The 18837-nt window shown below is 35.0% G+C and overlaps 1 protein-coding gene across 1 annotated transcript in view; it reads left to right on the top strand.

Annotated features, from left to right (window-relative positions):
- The window catches only part of LOC129377190 (uncharacterized), a 36998-nt gene extending 26616 nt beyond the window's left edge, over nucleotides 1–10382 (top strand). The window contains exon 17 of the mRNA XM_055056978.1: nucleotides 6850–10382. Coding sequence (XP_054912953.1) covers nucleotides 6850–6951 — 102 coding nt within the window. The 3' untranslated portion in view covers nucleotides 6952–10382. The remainder of the gene's footprint in view (nucleotides 1–6849) is intronic.
- Nucleotides 10383–18837: the final 8455 nt, after the last annotated feature.

Raw genomic sequence — 18837 nt, forward strand, 5'->3', positions numbered from 1 at the left:
ATCAACATAAAGTAGGGAATGCATTTGCAACAGCCTCTTAGTACTTGAATCATTAGACCAAAGGAAACACTTGAATACTTTAAACGTTTTTTAGCTTTGGCTGGATGTTTAGGTTGGTTGTCCTACTTTAAACCTGCATCCCAGCTAATAGAAAGTTTTCTTCCAGCATAAACTGTTAGTTTGCTTCATCCTTCTTCCTATCAACTCTGACCAACTTCTGTGTCTCCACTGAAGAAAAGCACTTTCTTTGTCATTGTGACAGTATCTCCCTCATGGCTTGTGCCATGCTGCAAAAGGGACTTATATAGTTTTATTTTAACAATGGCTTTCCATTGTTACTTTTCATGAAGACCAGACTTATGGACTGGACAGCTCTCAATTTTTGCAGCTCCTCCAGAGTTACCATCAGCTTTTTGACTTGCTCTCAAATTAATGCTCTCCTCACCCAGTCTGCTGGGTTATAAAGGCAACCTTGTTTTTGTTGATTTGCAATTATACTATTCTTTTAATAACCTATCTTGGCTTTAAACTTCTTCACAACTTTGTCCCCAAATGTTCACTTGAGCACAGTAGCAAGTTGTCCTGCCCACTCTAAATATTGAAAAATTATTTTGAACATTTTTTTTTGTCATTTAATAAGAAGCCAGGAAGTTAAGCTAACCTAATACAGGTAATTTAAGGGAAAGAATTTTATGCATAAAATAAAAATTGGCTTGAATCAAAAATTGGTTCTGAATCAAATCATGACCCTAAAAATTGGAATCAAATCACCAGACACTAAAAGATTCAGATCTCTTTGTAAAAGCAGTGGGTTGCACTGAAGTTCATTTGAATGTGTTACAGTAAAAGAGGCTGATCACACGTTTCAAACTTTTTATACTATAGGTGTTTTAAGCCACTTCACATGTTGCTATAGATGTGTTTAGTGATTATTTCCAAAAAAGCCTCTATAGAGGTGTAAAGTATTTCTGACGTGAATCAGCCTCTAGAAACAATGAAATCTCATAAGTCTGTTTGTGGACCGCCATCTCCTCTGAACATTCATCTCAACAAGAAATCTCCCTTACAGCAAACTCCTCTGTCACATATATCAGATTTAGTGGAATCGCTGCTCCCTTTGTACTCTTTCATCACTCCTTCTTTTAAGATGAACATTTTGTTTGCTCACTAAACCGTCGCAATTAAGCTTCTACAGCTCAGTCCCATTTCTGACACCTTACCTGGTGCTATGGCTTTTTCTTATAAAGTTCCCACAAAAAACAATCAATACAAAAAGTGGCTGCAAGTTTCTCATCACTTTTGTATGTCTGAGGACAATCTGTCATCATAGAGTCCACTCACCCTTCCTGCTGTATTTGAACACTGAAAGATGATAGTGCAAGATGGAGCTTTAGGCCTGTGAGGGAATTGTGTTATTACACCCACTGAAAGTCTCCACTGCACTCCAAACAGTCACATAGACGTGGATGCAGAGGGACTGTCAGCATCTCTCTATATAGCTCTTTTTATCTGCTGATGGATGAGCTTATTTGGTGGCTTTCGAACAAAAAATTCTGAAACCTTTGCAAGTTCAAGAAATAGATCATTGGGCTCCAACATGCTTTTTAGAATTTAATCGTAAAAACCATGAGCACCTGGAAGTCTCAGTTCAACACAAAGACAGGAAATAGTTTGTAAACAACACATTTTTCTGACTTTATTGAGTTATGCATATTTTCCACAAAACTCAGGAAACTTGGGCAAAATCATCCTCTGATAATTTTTTGTGTTCAGATTGCTTCTAAATCAAGGTCTGGGTCTCTCAAACTATTAGTGTACCAGTGCCTTGAAACTACACCAGAAAAACAAAACAAAATAGATCGAAAAAAGCTGTTTGACTCCAGGACAACAGGTTTTTATATTTTCTTATTAGCCAAGAAAGTGTACAGCATATTGACTGTTTAGTTTAGCTTATTAGTTTCTCAAAAACAAAGACAACGTGCAAAAAAACATTAATGACAGATGCTTTGCACCAGATTTAGCATAAGCTAGTTTCCATCTGCAGTCCCTGAGCTAGCAAAACAGTCAAATATCATAAAAGATTCACTGAAAGTCTCCATATACCCTACATACAATCACTATACAAGGTCATAAAAATATGACATGATCAATACTTAATGCCAAACTTCTGCTCTGTAGTCATTAATGCAGAGAATTATTTTTCAATGTGAACACTGCTGGTTTTCTACAAACTGTTTTGAGACTTTACAAGAAAAGTCCTTCAAGTTAGCAGAAAGCTTAAGATTTTCTGGGAGTTTTTTTCCATTCAAAGGTATATGTTATATACCTTTGAACCTTTGTATATGTTATATACAAAGGTATATGTTATACCTTTGAATGACAAAGCTGCCTGTCAATTGCTGAGGAACATTTGCTGGAAAAAAAACCCCAGCCAAAACAGCAACAAAAAAATTGTATCCATATTTAGTGTTTGAGAGTTGGTAGACCTACTTACTGCCATGCATGTGGGTCAAACATGAGTTGTTGTGACTCTTTAATTAGATCAAATTAAAAGATATTTTGAAAAAATGTGCTTGAGGGTGAGGGCCAGTCTTAATAGAGTTAACAGCCAGTGCTCACTTTCTCTAACATGGAAGATCTGTTATGAGGACTTAATCGGTGTCATAAAGGTTCAATAGATTTTTCCAAGTTAAAGTAATCACAGAGCAAAGCTCAGAAACCACTCGGTGGATTTGGGTGCAAATATCACACTTCCTGAAAGCAAGCTTTCCGTTTTGGAAAGGTTAACAGGTTAATATTTGCATAAACTGAGTGAAGGTTAGATGAATTAAAAGCAGACTCCTTAGAGAGGTTCTGAGTTTGGAGGAAATGTAATTAGGCAAAAAAAGGGACTTAATAGAGAAAATGTATAATGCATTTCTCCACATTTAGTTTTTGTAGAGATTTGGGTTTCCTGTGTGTTTATTTAGGTTTCTGTGTTCTGTGGAGTCTCTGTGTTGTCCCGTTTATCCCTTGATTGAGTGTTCCCTGTTTCCCCTGATTGTCTCCCTGTGTATTTAAACCCACTTGTGTTCCTTGTTCTTTGTCGGGTCCTTGTCTAGCTGTGAGTAGTTGTCATGCCTGCTGTCAGTTTCCATTTTTACCAGTTGCTACCAGAGATTAGCTACTAGCCCTGCTCACTCTGTGCTGCCTGGATCTTCATTTATGCTCCATAATCTGGGTCTTCTGCGTCTACCATACCACTCAACTACTGCTCATCATGGCATCTTTGCCACAGGATTAGGATGATCATCAGGGATTTTTTAATTTAGTCATAACCCCAGTCATTTACAAAATATAGTTTTGAAATGATTTAATTTATCATTGAAAAATCTATTAAAACAAACTTTGTCTAGTGTTATTTTTGCTATAAAATAACAGTGAATAACCACATCCATTTTATGGACTGTCAATAGCTACAATCAGACCTGCATAATCAAGAAATAAAATTTAAAAGAAAAATCTGCCTGACAACATGACATAGCCCCAACAAAATCTGAAAAAGCAACACAAAGAAATTGTTAAATTAGAAAGCAAATGACAAAAATATGTAAATATCATTTTACAAAGACTTTTTAAAGGCTTTAGGAAAAGCGGTAAACCAAGGTGATCAGTGCTCAAACTTCACAGGTGTGGACGGTCACATATTTTTTAATTAAGACACCACAGGAGTACCTAACAAGGCTTTTCTTTTAAGCAATTTCAATGCTACTCCTGCTCAGCCACTTCATTCTTTTTCAAGATGGGCTCAGTAACATTTGAAGCAAGTTAATGATGTGAAAGAAAATCTACAGAGTGGCAGTTTCACAAAAGCCAAATTAACAACTTGAGCTCAGAGTAACACTCAGCAAGCTTGTAGAAAAAAAGGGGGGTAGCAGTTTGTAGCAGGCACCATCTTTACCTAATTTTTCTCACGTAATGCTTTTAACAGACCACTGAAGCCAGTTTGTAACATTTTAATCAAAAATCGGGTTTAATAAGTCTTGGCGTCTTTGTGTCTCCAGCTCTGATTTACTTAAGTTGCAAACTGTTGCTAAAAATGGCCAGTTTTGCTGTAATATAACCATCTCTGATTTTTTATTGACTTTTCTATACCTACGGATACATTAGCAGCTTGAGAAAGACTTTTATTATTATTATTGTTATTATTGTTATTATTATTATTATTATTATTATTATTATTATTATTATTATTATTATTATTTTAGTTATGGAAGATAGTGGTGGAACATTATTTGGCAAAGGCAGCTTTTCCATTGATGCATTTGAATGACAAGGTAGATATTCAATAGGAGTAGGAAAAAAATTATAAAGCGATTGCTGAAAAAAGTAGAACGTACAATGGATGAATGGTAACAAGATACTGTATTTTTTGTTTCCTTTACTCAAAACTTTTCACACTAAAATATAATATTAAGTGCTACATCAACATTATCTTGAATCTGTTTTCCCAGTGTTATTAGTAATGGAGCCACAATAGCTGTGACATTTAAAACGTTTAACACGTTGACCTTTAAGTGTAAAATTTTCCTCAGGGAAAGAGTTATAAGTTAATCACCAGGGAGAGTGGCCAAAATATGGCATTATACCTGCTGGTGTTTGAGCATCAGCATTTGCCACTGGAATCTTGTTATTTGAAAAGTGCTGTCTAATTTCTCATAGATCTTCATGCACCTGCCACTTTAACATTTGACTTTTGCTACTGTAGCAACCTAGGAGCTGATTTGTTTTCCCATTGGCCATTAGTATTCTGTTTCCTGTGTGCTAAAGTTGAGGATGAGGACAAGTCTAAAGCCCTGACTTGTGTGGAAAGCACCTTTTAGTTCAGAAAAAGAATAATCTGAAAAACTGTCACATTGCCCTTTTATAGTGAGCATAATAATAGTGGATATAGTCAACAGGGAGTTGGGGAAAAATAAACAACAACAACAACAAAAAATCTCAGAAATATATTTTTTAATTGGTTGTATTGACACTAAATGTGACATAAAATACATAATTGGATGCAATCTCCATAAAGTGTATTGCATTTTTTAGCAGATGAGCATAAGTTTGCAATCTTCTCTTTTCATTATCACATAAAGTAAATTAAGACAACCCAATTTAAATGAAATAAGGATATTGTGCCTCTTTATTCATTTCATAAAAATATGATATATTTTTTCTGGTATCCACAGACAACATGGTTGTAATAAATGTAGAAGCTTTTACACAGCATAAAATAACTGTTTTATTATGCATTTATTAGGGGAAATGATCATCTGAAACATTTATTGTCCAAAAATATAAAGGCCTTATCAATTTGAAATGAATTGTCTACTTAATATTTCTGCACAAATTTGTATTTGGCATCTTTGTTACCTTAAATATGTATAACTGTCCTAAAAAATGGTGTACAAAAATATTCAGAAAAAACACATTTAATTGGTTTTTGTGCAGTTTAAAATACTAATCAGAATATGTCAAGGAAACGTGAGTCATGAGTCCATGCACACATGGACTTGCTTCTTGTCTGCAGTTTTTCTAAAGAACATTGATGGACTAATAAAAAGTAAAACACAAAAAATGTTTTTTGTTTAAAATCAAAGACAAAAAATAACCCCAAAAAATTGTTAGATGCCTTAACAAACTTGAAAATGAGGTTTTCCTTCCAGAATGTCAACAATGAACATGAATATCCATGTGTTAGAATGGCCTAGTCAAAGATATATTTGGCAGTTGATGCTCACAGGTGTTCTCTATCTAATATATTATCTAATATTTTTTCAGAAGAAAATAACCAGAAATACTTGTTTTTAGATGCGAGGGACACATGTGACTGAGTCCAAAGAAGCTAACATAATGAAAGGAGTTTCGACAAAGTGTTTTACAGGAATAAGTTGTTGTTTTTTCCCCACCGGAAATATAAAATCAGGCAGAAATATCTGGTATATGAAAAAAAAATTCCTTCTTCTACAGATAAAGATAATAATTCCATTACAAATAGTACAAGAACTCTGGACACAATTTAGAAACTGTCTTTGTAACATTTATCCATTCGCACATTGTTAAAGGGCTGAACGTTAAAGGCAAAAAGGTAACAATTTGTTTTTTTGAGGATTATGTATCTGAAAGAGTATTGCTTTTAGAGCAGGTTCTCATTAATAGTGTTATTAATACAAAGCAGGATCTTATTCTGAAGGAATCCAGCATTGTTGAATGATATTTGATATTGTTCGTACTGTTTGTGTGTATTTATAATGAATGATGACTGCAGTAGCATTTCTTGAGCTTAATGCAAGACAGTCAGCATGTTAACTAAATACATTTTCATCTCCTTTATGAAGAGTTTATTTTTACTTTTGATTTCTAAAAGTTAATAGAGGGAAAAGTGCAATAAATATCAGAGGAGTTCAGATCTGAACTCCAGGCTGTGTCGTTGTAACAGCATTCAATAAGTCAATTAGCAGGGTTTGCTACTGTGACCCTTTCAGGACAAAATTTGACTTAAGAAATTCCAATGCCAGTGACCCTTAACCACCACAGGGTAAGTATTAATTAGGCAGTACATAACTTCCTCATTGTACGAGTGCACTCAAGAACATGAATGCATGCTGAAGCAGTGTATGAGCTAATTACATCAGAAAGCCATGCACAGAAAGAGCATGCTGTTCTCAGACACCAAATCATTAATGAAAGTAAATGTAGTTATTAATTCTTAAACTGTTTTTGCAGACCCAAAGGTCTCATGAAGTGTAATTGCTGTCAAGCTGAATATTCAAGGAAGTAATCTTGTTGTTTTTTTTTTCTTTTTTTTTCAATTATGTGTAGGTTAAATTTGGAGAACCACAGGATCAGGACTCCCAGGAGCTGTTCGGGACGATCTGTCAGTTCCTCCATGACTTTCAAAGGGTGCACGCTGAAACGGCTTGAATTGAAACTGTGAGGGCATAAATTAGTGAGGCGGACATTTTCCGGGTTTTATTTAATCCCATTGTGGTATGATTGATGTCAAAGCTGATTTTGTACAACTACCAGTTTGGATTGTTGATTTTTAACATTTTTAATGGTCATACATATGTATACCGTCTTCTTTAAAAGTTGAAAAAGTAAATGAATGCCGAAGAAGACTCTTGAGAAATGCAAAAACATTATATTTTAATTTTATAACCTCTTCTGCAGCATTTCAAATCATCATGAGCCGAGAGAAATGTTCCTTTGTTACAGCTTTTTAAAGAGATCCTTAAGTTCCCTTTGTGATATTTCCTATCATGTGCGCTCAAGATTAAAAAGCTGTCAAAAGATGAAAATTCAAGGGCTCTGTAGCTTAGTGATAGCAGAAAATAGTGAATCATATTCAAGGCTGGCGTCAGCATGTGAATCACTTATCAAGACATTTTGACAATGTTTGTGCAGGGATTATTGTTGGAAGGAGACCATATGAGGGATTTTAAGAAAATCTGGAGTTTTGTCGGACATTTTTAAGATGCTGAAGTTGGTCAAATATGACTAGTATAAAAGCCCTTAACTATACAAATCCAGCCAGAAGCATCTCTGTCATGAAATCAAGTTTTTTTTCATGCTTATGTTAAATGTAAACATATAAATGAAAGCACTAAGCCAGTAACACAAAAATAAATAATGCAAAAAGAAGAGACTTGAGTTTCAATGATCCCTAAAAACAGAATTGTCAATTAAAATAAGTCAATGTCACGCTGACTACCCTCCACATTCTGCTCATCGTGACATTAAAAATGTTTCAGTCAGTGTCTCATTTACTGCAGACAACACTCTGAAGAGTCTTAGTCTGGATAAACAGGCCTTTTGACCATCAAGCTAACAAATAGTCAGAGTGCAGCAGATTCCTAAACAGATTAGTTCCTTTTTAAAACAACCGTAATCATGAAAAACAGAAAATTCATAGCTTTTAATGTAATAAACACTATATTGATTTTTTTCAATTCTACAATTATTTATATAAAAAGTGATTCAAATTAATACACAAGTTGGTCTGTCATCCATGAGCAAGAATTTTCCAAGCATATCTTAGTCTATTTTAGTCATTTGTCCCTATACAGTTTTACATTGGAGAGGGATTTACTCAGTTCCATCACATCACACACACACACACACGCACACACGCACACACACAGCCACACTGACAACTAAGGTCAATTTGGAGGGACTATTTAATCTGACATGCTTGTTTTAATATTCTCTACTCATTCACATGCAGAACAGGCAGACTTTTGAGAGAAAAAGGCTCCAGCTGAGATTTGAATAAACCTTCTTCTTGCTATGAGGCAACAGTGCTTCCTGTCACTCCATGGTGCAAGTCCTTCAGGTGAAAAATCTATTTCAAAACAGAACAAAACAAAACACTGCTCATATATTTTATTCTGATTTTGTTTTGTTTTACACTACATCAGACTTACATTAGAAGGTAAAACTGGTCAGTTAGTTTTCAAAGGTGCTGTTTATCTTCCACATAACTTGTATCTAGAACACATGAAGTATTTGCCTGTGTTTACTCAACGGGGCAGTGTGATTATTTATGTTGTGTAATAAAATAATCATACTGCTGTGCAATACTTCTGCAGCATACATGCTCAAGAAAATATTCATATCATCCTCAATACCAACCTGTGCAAGCACAATAAACTTAAAAATCCTTCTTTATTTAACCAGGAGAAACCCACAGAGTTTAGAGTCCCGTTTAAAGTGGTGACAGCAGCTTAAAAATCCATAAGAAACTAATAATGAGAGCAGTGACATGCACCATGATCCAGTCAAACAAACAAAATAATTTATCATAAATCAAAACATTAACATCCAATATCGACAATTCTTACATAATGTTTCAGACTAAATTGATAATTCAGCTTATGAGAGACAGAGCATTTAAACTTTTTTCCCATCTCAGTCTGAGCCCTTGGCAGAGTGAGTGGATACAGGTCATCTGAACAACCATAGTAATATTCCAGACCTTGGACGGGAGAAGGCCAGAACTTGTTTTAAAAAAAGTATAAGCCAGTTTTTATTTTTATTTTTTTATTTTTTTTTATCTTTGCACCAAACCAAAGAGAATGTCCAAAGTATTACTACTACAAAGAATGAGGAGTCAGACTTAAATCTCAGAACTTTGTCAGTAGCGTTTTAAACAAGCATTATATAACGTCCATATCTGTTATCAATCGAAGACCTATTTTAAGATCTATTGCTATTTTTAAGTAAACAAAAGCTTTAAATGAGAACAATAAAAACCTTAGGAAGTAGTCTATTTTTAATGGGAGTTTTTATCCAAATTGAATGCCCTTTCAAGGAATAGTAGGACATTTACAAAACAGGTTTTGTTAGATTAATTTCAAAAGAGCCACAGTTGATATCACAGAGGACAGTTTCAAATTTCTGGTGACTTCTTATCTGATATTGACAACCTGGTACTATTCTTTAAAAAAAAAAACATTGTGACTAACAGCATTCTAGCAAACGTTTCTGTGTATATAATTTATGATGGAACCTTTATTTCCTGAAGACTCATGCAGATATTCTTGTTATCTGTAAATGAAAATCAATTCATTAATTTAATTTTTGCTACATTACTACATGTGAGAGGTTCACTTGATATAAATTAATGTTTTGCTTGCTATTTTTGTTTGCAATTGAGCTTTTTATTCAAATTCTTAAGGTTAAAGTGAGGATGTATGCATGAAACTTGGAGTAACTTGGAGTTATTTATTATTTATTTATTGAACTACAAGACTTTTTGTGGAAATAAACTACTACATCCTGCGTCAAAGTACATCCACAAAATGCATCTACTTTGGTGACAGAGAACAGTAGTAGTTCACCTCAAATGATTTTAAAGACACCATCACATTGGTATTTCTTTGTAGGAGATAATTGAAAGATTGCAGCATACATATCAAATATAACTGCACCAGTTCTTTGATAGAATGAAAACTGAAAGAGACAACCTTTAGTGGTGGGTGTGATTATTTTGAACATTTAGTCAGACTCGGGGATTTTTCTTCTCCTACTATTACAAAGGAAGCTGAGTCGAGAGCATGGCTTTACTGTAGAAACACCAAACTTTTCCTTAGGACAGAAACGTGTTTCCAGTGATGGTAGAATGTGATTTAAGGGTCTGATGGCATCATGAGTGGAACCATTTAATTCAAAGAAAAAGTTTGACATTTTTATTTTAGTGAGAAAATGACGACTTTAATTAAAACTCAGTGTGCAAAAACTGCCAGTTCATTAGCAAGAAAGTCAGAGAAAAGTATCATTAAATGTTTCTTTCACCGATATTTATCTTAAGACTTTTTTTTTTTAATGTGTTAAACTGGCATCCAGACGGCTAATTAAATGTGATTCTTCTGCTGACATGGTGACAGTTTTTTTTTTTCGTCTTGCTTTTGGAATAAGTGAGATTCAACACAAGTAAATTATTTATTTATTAGGAAAAAAAACAAAACAGATGAAGAAACAAAAGTAAAATTTTGACAGATTTTCCTTTCCTTTTGTCAAATTGCAAAAACAGTTGAAAAGTTAAAACTGGACAGACAAAAACATTGAAATTTATACAATAATGATTGAAAAGTTTTCAAATTTGGATAATATCCACTAGCATGAACAAGACTTTCGCAATCTTTGATTATTTGTGCAAAAAATTGAACAGAAAGTAACATTTTAAATATATCTTTCTCGGCTAAATAGGAATAATGACTAGCTATTTTTAAATAACTGCAAAATTGTTGCTCATAGCGGATTTTCAGCTTTACAACAATTTGTATACATAATGCATCATCTGGTGACAGAATGAATAGGAAGTGTCCAAGTAGTTTGCACAGACATGTTGGAAGACAAGTGAAAAAAAGGACACCTTGTGCAGAAAATGGAAACGGAAAATGGAAATATCGACAGATTTTTAATTGTGCCTTTAACAGGATTTTCCACATCTCACAGAATAATAAATATCTAGTAAAAATCTGAAAAACATTTTAAAAGAGGATTTGACTGGTCAAGCTGTGAACATTTACGAGCAAGATGTTGCAAAGTGTGTTTGAAACCTTTTCTTAATGTGAGAGAATGAAAATTGCAAAGTTGCAATGTCTGATATTTTCTAGTGGTTTTGTGATGAAACTGAAACATTATCACACAAGCTCCACAAAGAGAAAGAGCACAGAGAAAGTGAAGCTCCTTTGTTCCGTGCTGAAGCCACACAGCTTTATCTGGGTTATATTCCCAAACACACCAGAGGCAGGGAGTGATAACTCCTCAACACATCACTCCTTATTATCTTATAACAATTCAAATTTATGTAAAATACGTTAATTTACTGACTAAAACTGTTTAAGACAGTTTTCATCTGGATCTGGTGAAGATGATTTAGGATTTTGTGGAGCAGTCGACACAAGATCTCAAATGTCATTGAAAACATCAGCAAATATGCTTGACTTTAGCAAATATGAGCCTCTTGTACACTGCTTTCTCCTCATTTATCACTATGACATATCAGATTGCATTTTGATGTGAACTGTAATATTTAGAGTGAAATAGCACCCTGCTTGATATTCCTAATGTGTTACAAACACAAGTTCCCACATTGTATTTTTGCATCTTGTCACTCTCCCTTTTCAAGATCAAAACACCAATCTACAATACTTCCAGTTGTGAGATTGTGGCTCTTCTAAACATGATCTGTATTTTGGGATGTAGGTGATGAATGTAAACTCCTGCAGATAAAGTCTGGGGATGATTTGTCAGATATTTATTAAAGTCCAAAGCTATATTTAATGCATAAGTCATCTAAAATTCAGGATTTTTCTTTTTTATTGACTCGCTTTTTACCTATTTTCTCCTGCAGAAGAAAGTCATTAACAAACAGCAAAAAGTGTACAGAGGTTATTATAGAAAAACAAGGCTTCAGGTTTGTTTCAGACTGTGGCTCATAACAGCAGATTTTGTAGAGTAGAAATTTCTTCTTTAAAAGAATATCCTGCAAGTGGCAGCAGCACAGATCTAAGTAGTCACTTAGAGATAGACACACTTTCACTGATCAACAACAACATCAACATTAAAAATTCAAAACCTAGGTTCTAAAGCAGCTTAAAAGCAATGACACACAGATTTCTGCCAGAATCAGTGCAGACTCTGGGAACCGTCAGTAAAAGCAGGTCCTGTGAGTGCAGGTGAAACATCCCTGCAGGCCTTTGGTGGATATAAATGTTCAGGTAAGGAAGACGGAGCCCCAATACTGCCTTATACGTAAAAATATGCCAGTGAATCAAACAGTGAATGGAAAGGGAGAACCAGCCGAGATGAGAATACAGTAGACAGTGATTAGAGAGATTTTAAATTTGTGATGAATATCAGTGCCCATGAAACACAGAATCCAAACAAGAACACTTTGGACACTCAGAGGTAGCATGAGCATATGAAATAGTTTTTAACATCCTTTGTGAAAATTATGGTAGTTGATTGTATAGTAAAAAAATTATGGCAGATTTCATAGAACTGATTATTATAGAACTGAGGGTACATTTTCAGCAGTGTTCTCGTCGAGGTTTTTACAATGATAAGAGACCAAATAGCTGTGGTGATCAGATATGGGAAACCACATGTAGCTGTAATTTAACCATTCTCAACAAAGTCACTCAAACATAGCAACCCTGCTGTAATCCATTTGACCTTGCTGTTGCGTGCAGCTGCTTCAGCCTCACAGTATACTCAGTGAAGCCAGTTTTATATCATCAATGGAAGAGGGTAGCAACCAGGCAAGAAATTTCAAAATCAAAACCTTCAAGTTCAGCTGAAATTTACAGCTACAGGGCATTTAGCTTGTGCATTGACAAGCTAAATGGCAAATATATATTAATGATGGGGAAAAAACCTTGACAAAGACAAGACAGGATTGTAATAAATGTCAAAATTGGTGGTGGTGGTAGTGTCATGCTAAGGATATGTTTTTGCAGCCATATATTTAGCTATTGAAGAAAATACATACCATAGGGAATAAAGAGGTATTTGTCAAAATTCTTAAACTTCACCTCAAAACACCTTGGGGAAATATGAATGCAGCAACAGAACAATGTAAAAGCAGCTTTTCCAAACATTCAAAAGTAAACCTGGATTTACTTGGCCACAGAACATTTTATTCACTATCAACCTGATATATAAAGTCATCAATATGTAGTGCTGGTTCCGTTTACATCCATTAATGAAGTGCTGCATGTGCTTGAGTGTCAACAGTTTAGTACTCTCCACCCCAAGTGTTACCTCAGGGGGCTTTGTGTTGATTTTACAAGCTTCTATTCTTTAGGTGATACATCACAATGTGGGAAAAAAAAATGTTTTCATTTAATCAGGCTGTTTGGAAGAGCTTCAGCAGGTTTGGGATGTCGTTGTGGTTGGAGATTTCACTTCACAAATGAAAAGCTAGCTTCTTTTTCAGGTACACAAGGCTTTGAGGTTTGGCAGAAATGAAAACAGCCCTGACCAGCTGATTTATAAGCAATGTGTTTTCAGACAAGCCGAGGAGACGTTTACGGCACCGTGTCACCAACATGGAAGAAAGTAATTTTACAACTTGAAAGAAAATACAGATTCTAACATCCTTTTCTTCATTTTGTGAGACTTATATTTATGTGAAGCTGAACATTTTTTGCCAAAGATCCATGTCTATGTACCAATGTAAACATAGCCACATAATCTGGATGTGATGAAAACTTCGTGAAGACTTCTGAACACCTAAAAGGGTGGCTAAAAATATTTTGCATGCAAACAGTGAAGAAAGTATTTTTACTGTAGGAAAGGTTTGACTTTTATTTATACTAAACCACTAAGACATTCAATTGATTAATGATTACCTGAAGAGGTCTCTACATAACAAATTTTATGATGATGCTGACGTACAGGATCAGTAAATTTCCTCAGTAAAATGTGAAAATATTATTGATGATATTTTACCTTATCATCTCTATCTGAGTCATGTGAAGAATATACCATAAAGCCGATTTTGACTTTGATAATAAAATAACAATGGACCTTGTAAACAAGCATAAAAATGGTAAATAAAATAATTCCACTCTTGAACACCACTTCACTCATTGTGTCATGAATCAAGTTACTCTTATTTAGTGGAAGTAACAGCTGTACTTTATATCTAAAACAAGAGACTAGAAGATACAAGCTACTCAGGAAAATTAACTATTAATTAACATTAAAATAATTATGGAGCTCATGTCAACCTTTGAGCAAATATTTGTCTGGAAGCTGCATATGTTATCATAATACATTTGTCCCTGGTATAATGTTGTATTATCAGAGCAAATACTATGTAACATTCTAAAGCAGAACAAAAAATTCAAATTAAATACTATATAGACATTCTCAACCATTTTAACTGTTTTGTTTTAATTGCAAATGTTTCCTATTGATCAGCTTCGAATTAATGTGAAGACATAACGACATAGATTTGTTTATGCAATACGTCTCTTGAGAAGCACGGCGTAACAACTTTTATTTTTTAAAATTAAGTCTCATTCTAAACATGCAGGCTACCAGTAAACAGCTTTTTATGAGGGAGGTCAGAGGTCACTATCATTCTAACGGCCCACTGAAATCACAGTGCTATCAATGCAGAGATTTTAACCTCTTTGACATGACCCATCCGGGGTCAGAGATCCAATCACTGCTGTGTGATAGGTCAAAATAACAGATTGAATATAAAATGTTACTTGTTTACTTGAATTTTTATTCAGAATTAAAATATTGGGATACCTGCAGAGGTTTAATTTGGCTGCAGGTGGTAAAAAGAAAATGTGTTAGTATCCTGGTAACCTGCTTCTCTTCAGTCTGGCTTGGCTTGATTCTTATCTTATCCTGATTACTGAATTATGCTTTAGAGATGTGGTGACTATTACTGTGTTGCAGAGTCTGATATTGCTGCATGAAATGTGGAGAAAATGCATTCTTAATTTTTGCTTGCTTCACAAGGTTGATAGAATACTAGCCTAAAGATGTGATGGAAAACTGAACATTTTAGGGCAGGAGAGAAGATGTCAGTCAGACATACAGCACTTATGGCTTAGTTAGTCAGGATGGCTTACAGTTTTCTGCTCCAAGCTGGTGCCACTTCTCACAGTGAGGTTGAAGAATATGCAGGAAAGTGGCATTGTGAGCTTCACTGGTGGATAATTTGGCATTATTTGTTAGATATTTATATTTTGTACTGGGTTCTTTAAACATAAATGCTTAAACTGCTGAAAAAATTCTGCTCTTAGGGCAATTTAATTGAAGGCTATTGACAAAATGTCATACAACCTTTTGGTCAATATCCTTTAAAGCAACAATATGTTACTTTTGTTACATCTATCATTATGAAAAGTTGAGCTCCTACACATCCTGCCTGTGCTACTACTGCCATCTGCAGAAATCTACTGCTCCTGTCAAAAACAATCTTAGGAGCATCTTAGTGCTGTCAATCAAACTGGTGAACAGCTCGCTAAATGTGCTAAGAAACAACTCAGCATTACAGAAAAACTGATTATTGGTGGCTATGCTAACTCTTATTAGCATTCACGACAGGCTTTGCAAACGGGAAGAAGAAGCTCCACAGCAGAGAGTAAGTGGGACGGGGGTGTGTGGTGCACACAGTCTTGACCGACAGCGCTAAGACTCGCCTCTAGGCTGTGATTGTTTCTAGTCAGCACTATAAGCACTGGAAGAAGGCAGAGGAGCTTGATTTTTGCGTAACAGTTTCAACAAAAATGTAAATATTTATTTTTTTAAATAAAAGTTACACACTGCAGTTTAATTTAAGCTTAAGCTGAAATAATGAAATAAAGTGTTTGAAGTCATTTCTTTTTTACTTTAGCAGAGGCTAATTTTCACCCTGCAGACAATGTAACAAATCCTAAAGGTTGCTAATATGTTTTTGATCAAATTTGATTTCTTTAGGAGGCTTCACACAACATTGCAGAGATAGAAAAAAGGTGTGAGTCACCTGACCTTGGGGGTCTGGGTTACTACCAAAGCTGCTTGACTGGAATTTCAAAGAAATAAAAAGGCACTTAAAATCTTTGTGGTGGTTTAGCAGTTGTTTTTGTGGAGCTTATGAATAGAAGGTTGAGCTTTATGTCACAGACCTCCCTGACTTAATAAATACAAAGACATTCATTATTTATAATCAAAGCTTTATTTAAAAAGAACTCCAGAAACTTAAAATTTTACACCGTGATGTGTTAGAGGAAGATTTTTGATTTTTAGATATGAGGTTCTGTGAAACCAAAATCAGTAGCAGTATCCTTCATTTGAGAAGTGAAGAAGTATGAAGAGATGTGGAGGCCGAACAGATGGTAAGTTGGACCTGCAGTTTGTTAAAATTCTTTCCAGTTCTCTACTTGTTTGGAAACTCAATTAAGTGAGAGAACTGATTGCCTGTTTGGGTGGGAAAAAAGAGTCAAACTCAATTGTCTCTTACAGAACAGTAGATGCTAAATATTGACAGATACATTTGTTATAACTTTACAGAACATCAGCGAAGTGTCACCTTAGTGTGCCGACTGCAGCCATGCTTTTAATTGTCTTATGTTTGAAAAAGTAAAGTTTATTTTCATCTTTTTTTCAGCAGGCAAGTAGTCGTCTTTGTATTTCGCTAAATAAGGTATTTCCAGAAACCTGCTGATTATTTTATAACTACAGTTTCAGGCACAATTTTAAAACCTGAGTATTTTTAGCTTTCCCATATTTTTGTGTGGGGACGTCTGAAGAGACTTTTGCCTTTTTAACTTGTGAGACCAACAACAGCACCTTGCTATCTGCATCAGACACAAACATATCTTAACTGTAGCAAGGTTTCAAGAAAAAAGAAAGAGAAAAGGTGCGAAAGCTTTTCAAAAGGGACATGATTATCGGAGAGTGACTCATTAGTAACCATGTTAATGAGCTTGTTCATTTGGGAGCAGCTTGTTTCTTTGGGTGGTGAGACAAACAACTTCACAAAAGACAGAGTCATGAGGTGACAATGTAGGTTCTCCTTTGCTTCAGTAAAACTAAAGACGGAAACTAATCATCTCAGGCTGCTATATTACATATCATAATATTAAATCATTCTGACTCCTGATGGTATAAAGAAAACCTTTGAAAGATACAGACATAATTAACTTAATATAAAGAGCAAAATGGGTAAATGAATAGATGTGTGCAATCATCTGGGTTAGAACTTTAACTCATATTGAAAAACCCAGACAGGCATGGAAAGTAAATAAAACCTCATCTAATAAAAAGCCTTTAACTGAGGCTCAAACCAAGATCCTTCCTGCAGTGAAGCAAGAGTAATTACAGTGTTGACATGATCAGAGCTACACAACTGTCCGTCATCGCCAGACTCTCTGTTCAGCTCCTTCTGTTCCTTTAATGTTGAGTGTTTACTGAAATAAGGAATTACCTGAAGAAGAAGAAAACCTGATCACTGCTGCATTGACTAAACTCCCCAAAATGAGATTATTTTTACACTTTTAATCTGAAAATGAAATGCAACCTCAGACGTGTTGGATAGTTCTTCACTCCAACAATCTGAAATACTGTAATGTATTCACCACAAAAATGCTATTATCCATCCATCCATCCATCCATCCATCCATCCATCCATCCATCCATCCATCCATCCATCCATCCATCCCATCCATCCATCCACCATCCATCCATCCATCCATCCATCCATCCATCCATCCATCCATCCATCCATCCATCCATCCATCCATCCATCCATCCATCCATCCATCCATCCCCAGTCAAAGTCACTGCTATACCACAGCAATGATGGTAACAACTGCATTGCATTCTACAGAATAACTATTAAGATTCTAGACATGTTTCTATTTTTGTCTCACAGCAATTGTTTCTCTGTCCTTTGAGATTCTTTGTTGTCCTGGTATGAACTGTCCAGCTTGTATCTTGATTTAATTCTGCTGAAACTGAAAACAATCTACCAAACATCCTAGCAATGTTTGACAGTGATTTTTGGAAAATCTTCTAACAATACATTCAGCAGGAGCAGTTGATATAATGTCTTTGAAAAAATATCTGAACTAAAATTCACTGCTTTTTAGATTGAAACCAACTCTTGAACTAGCAGTGAATAAAGATCTACAGACTTTAAATGCCAAATGAGCTGAACACTTATTTTATTTTATTGACCAGCTTTGACTAATTAGACTTGTAAACATTTGAGTTTCATATTGTTCTTACAATGTACATATTAAAATGCAAGAAATCGAGTTGATAACAGGGGAGAAATTCTTTCATCTTATGAAAAGTTCTGCCTTTTGAAGATATTCATAATTTGACAGTAGATTCTGTGATGTCAGGAGCCATGAAGGTTCCTTTGAAAAACCACAGATCAACGCACTAACTTTGAAAAATGTCCAGTCCAGCTGCGCGCGGTGAGACTCAGACGAATCACAATATTACACTGAGACTAGTCTGGACAAATCTGGACAGATGCAGATGTCTTAATGAAATATTCTTTATTGCACTCAGGCTCCCAAAGCAGAGACAGAAAATTACCTGGGAACAATTTTCTCGAAGATTGTTCCCCCCTCCTCATTCTTCATCCAGTGCATGTTCTTATTACTGTCCGCGGATCAGAGTGTACTTTGAGATTGTGAAGATCAAATAAATTTTGAAGAGAATAAGAAAATGTAGCGTAAGCTTTGGGACATTTACGCACAGATAGTTAATTATTCTTGTGGCACACGTGTGTGCGTAAAGTGGAAGTCTGAGCGCGCACAAAGGCGGAACATCACTGCGGGA

The sequence above is a fragment of the Poeciliopsis prolifica genome, unplaced genomic scaffold, assembly GCF_027474105.1.
Source record: "Poeciliopsis prolifica strain line A6 unplaced genomic scaffold, Auburn_PproV2 SCAFFOLD046, whole genome shotgun sequence".
Taxonomy (NCBI): Eukaryota; Metazoa; Chordata; class Actinopteri; order Cyprinodontiformes; family Poeciliidae; genus Poeciliopsis; species Poeciliopsis prolifica.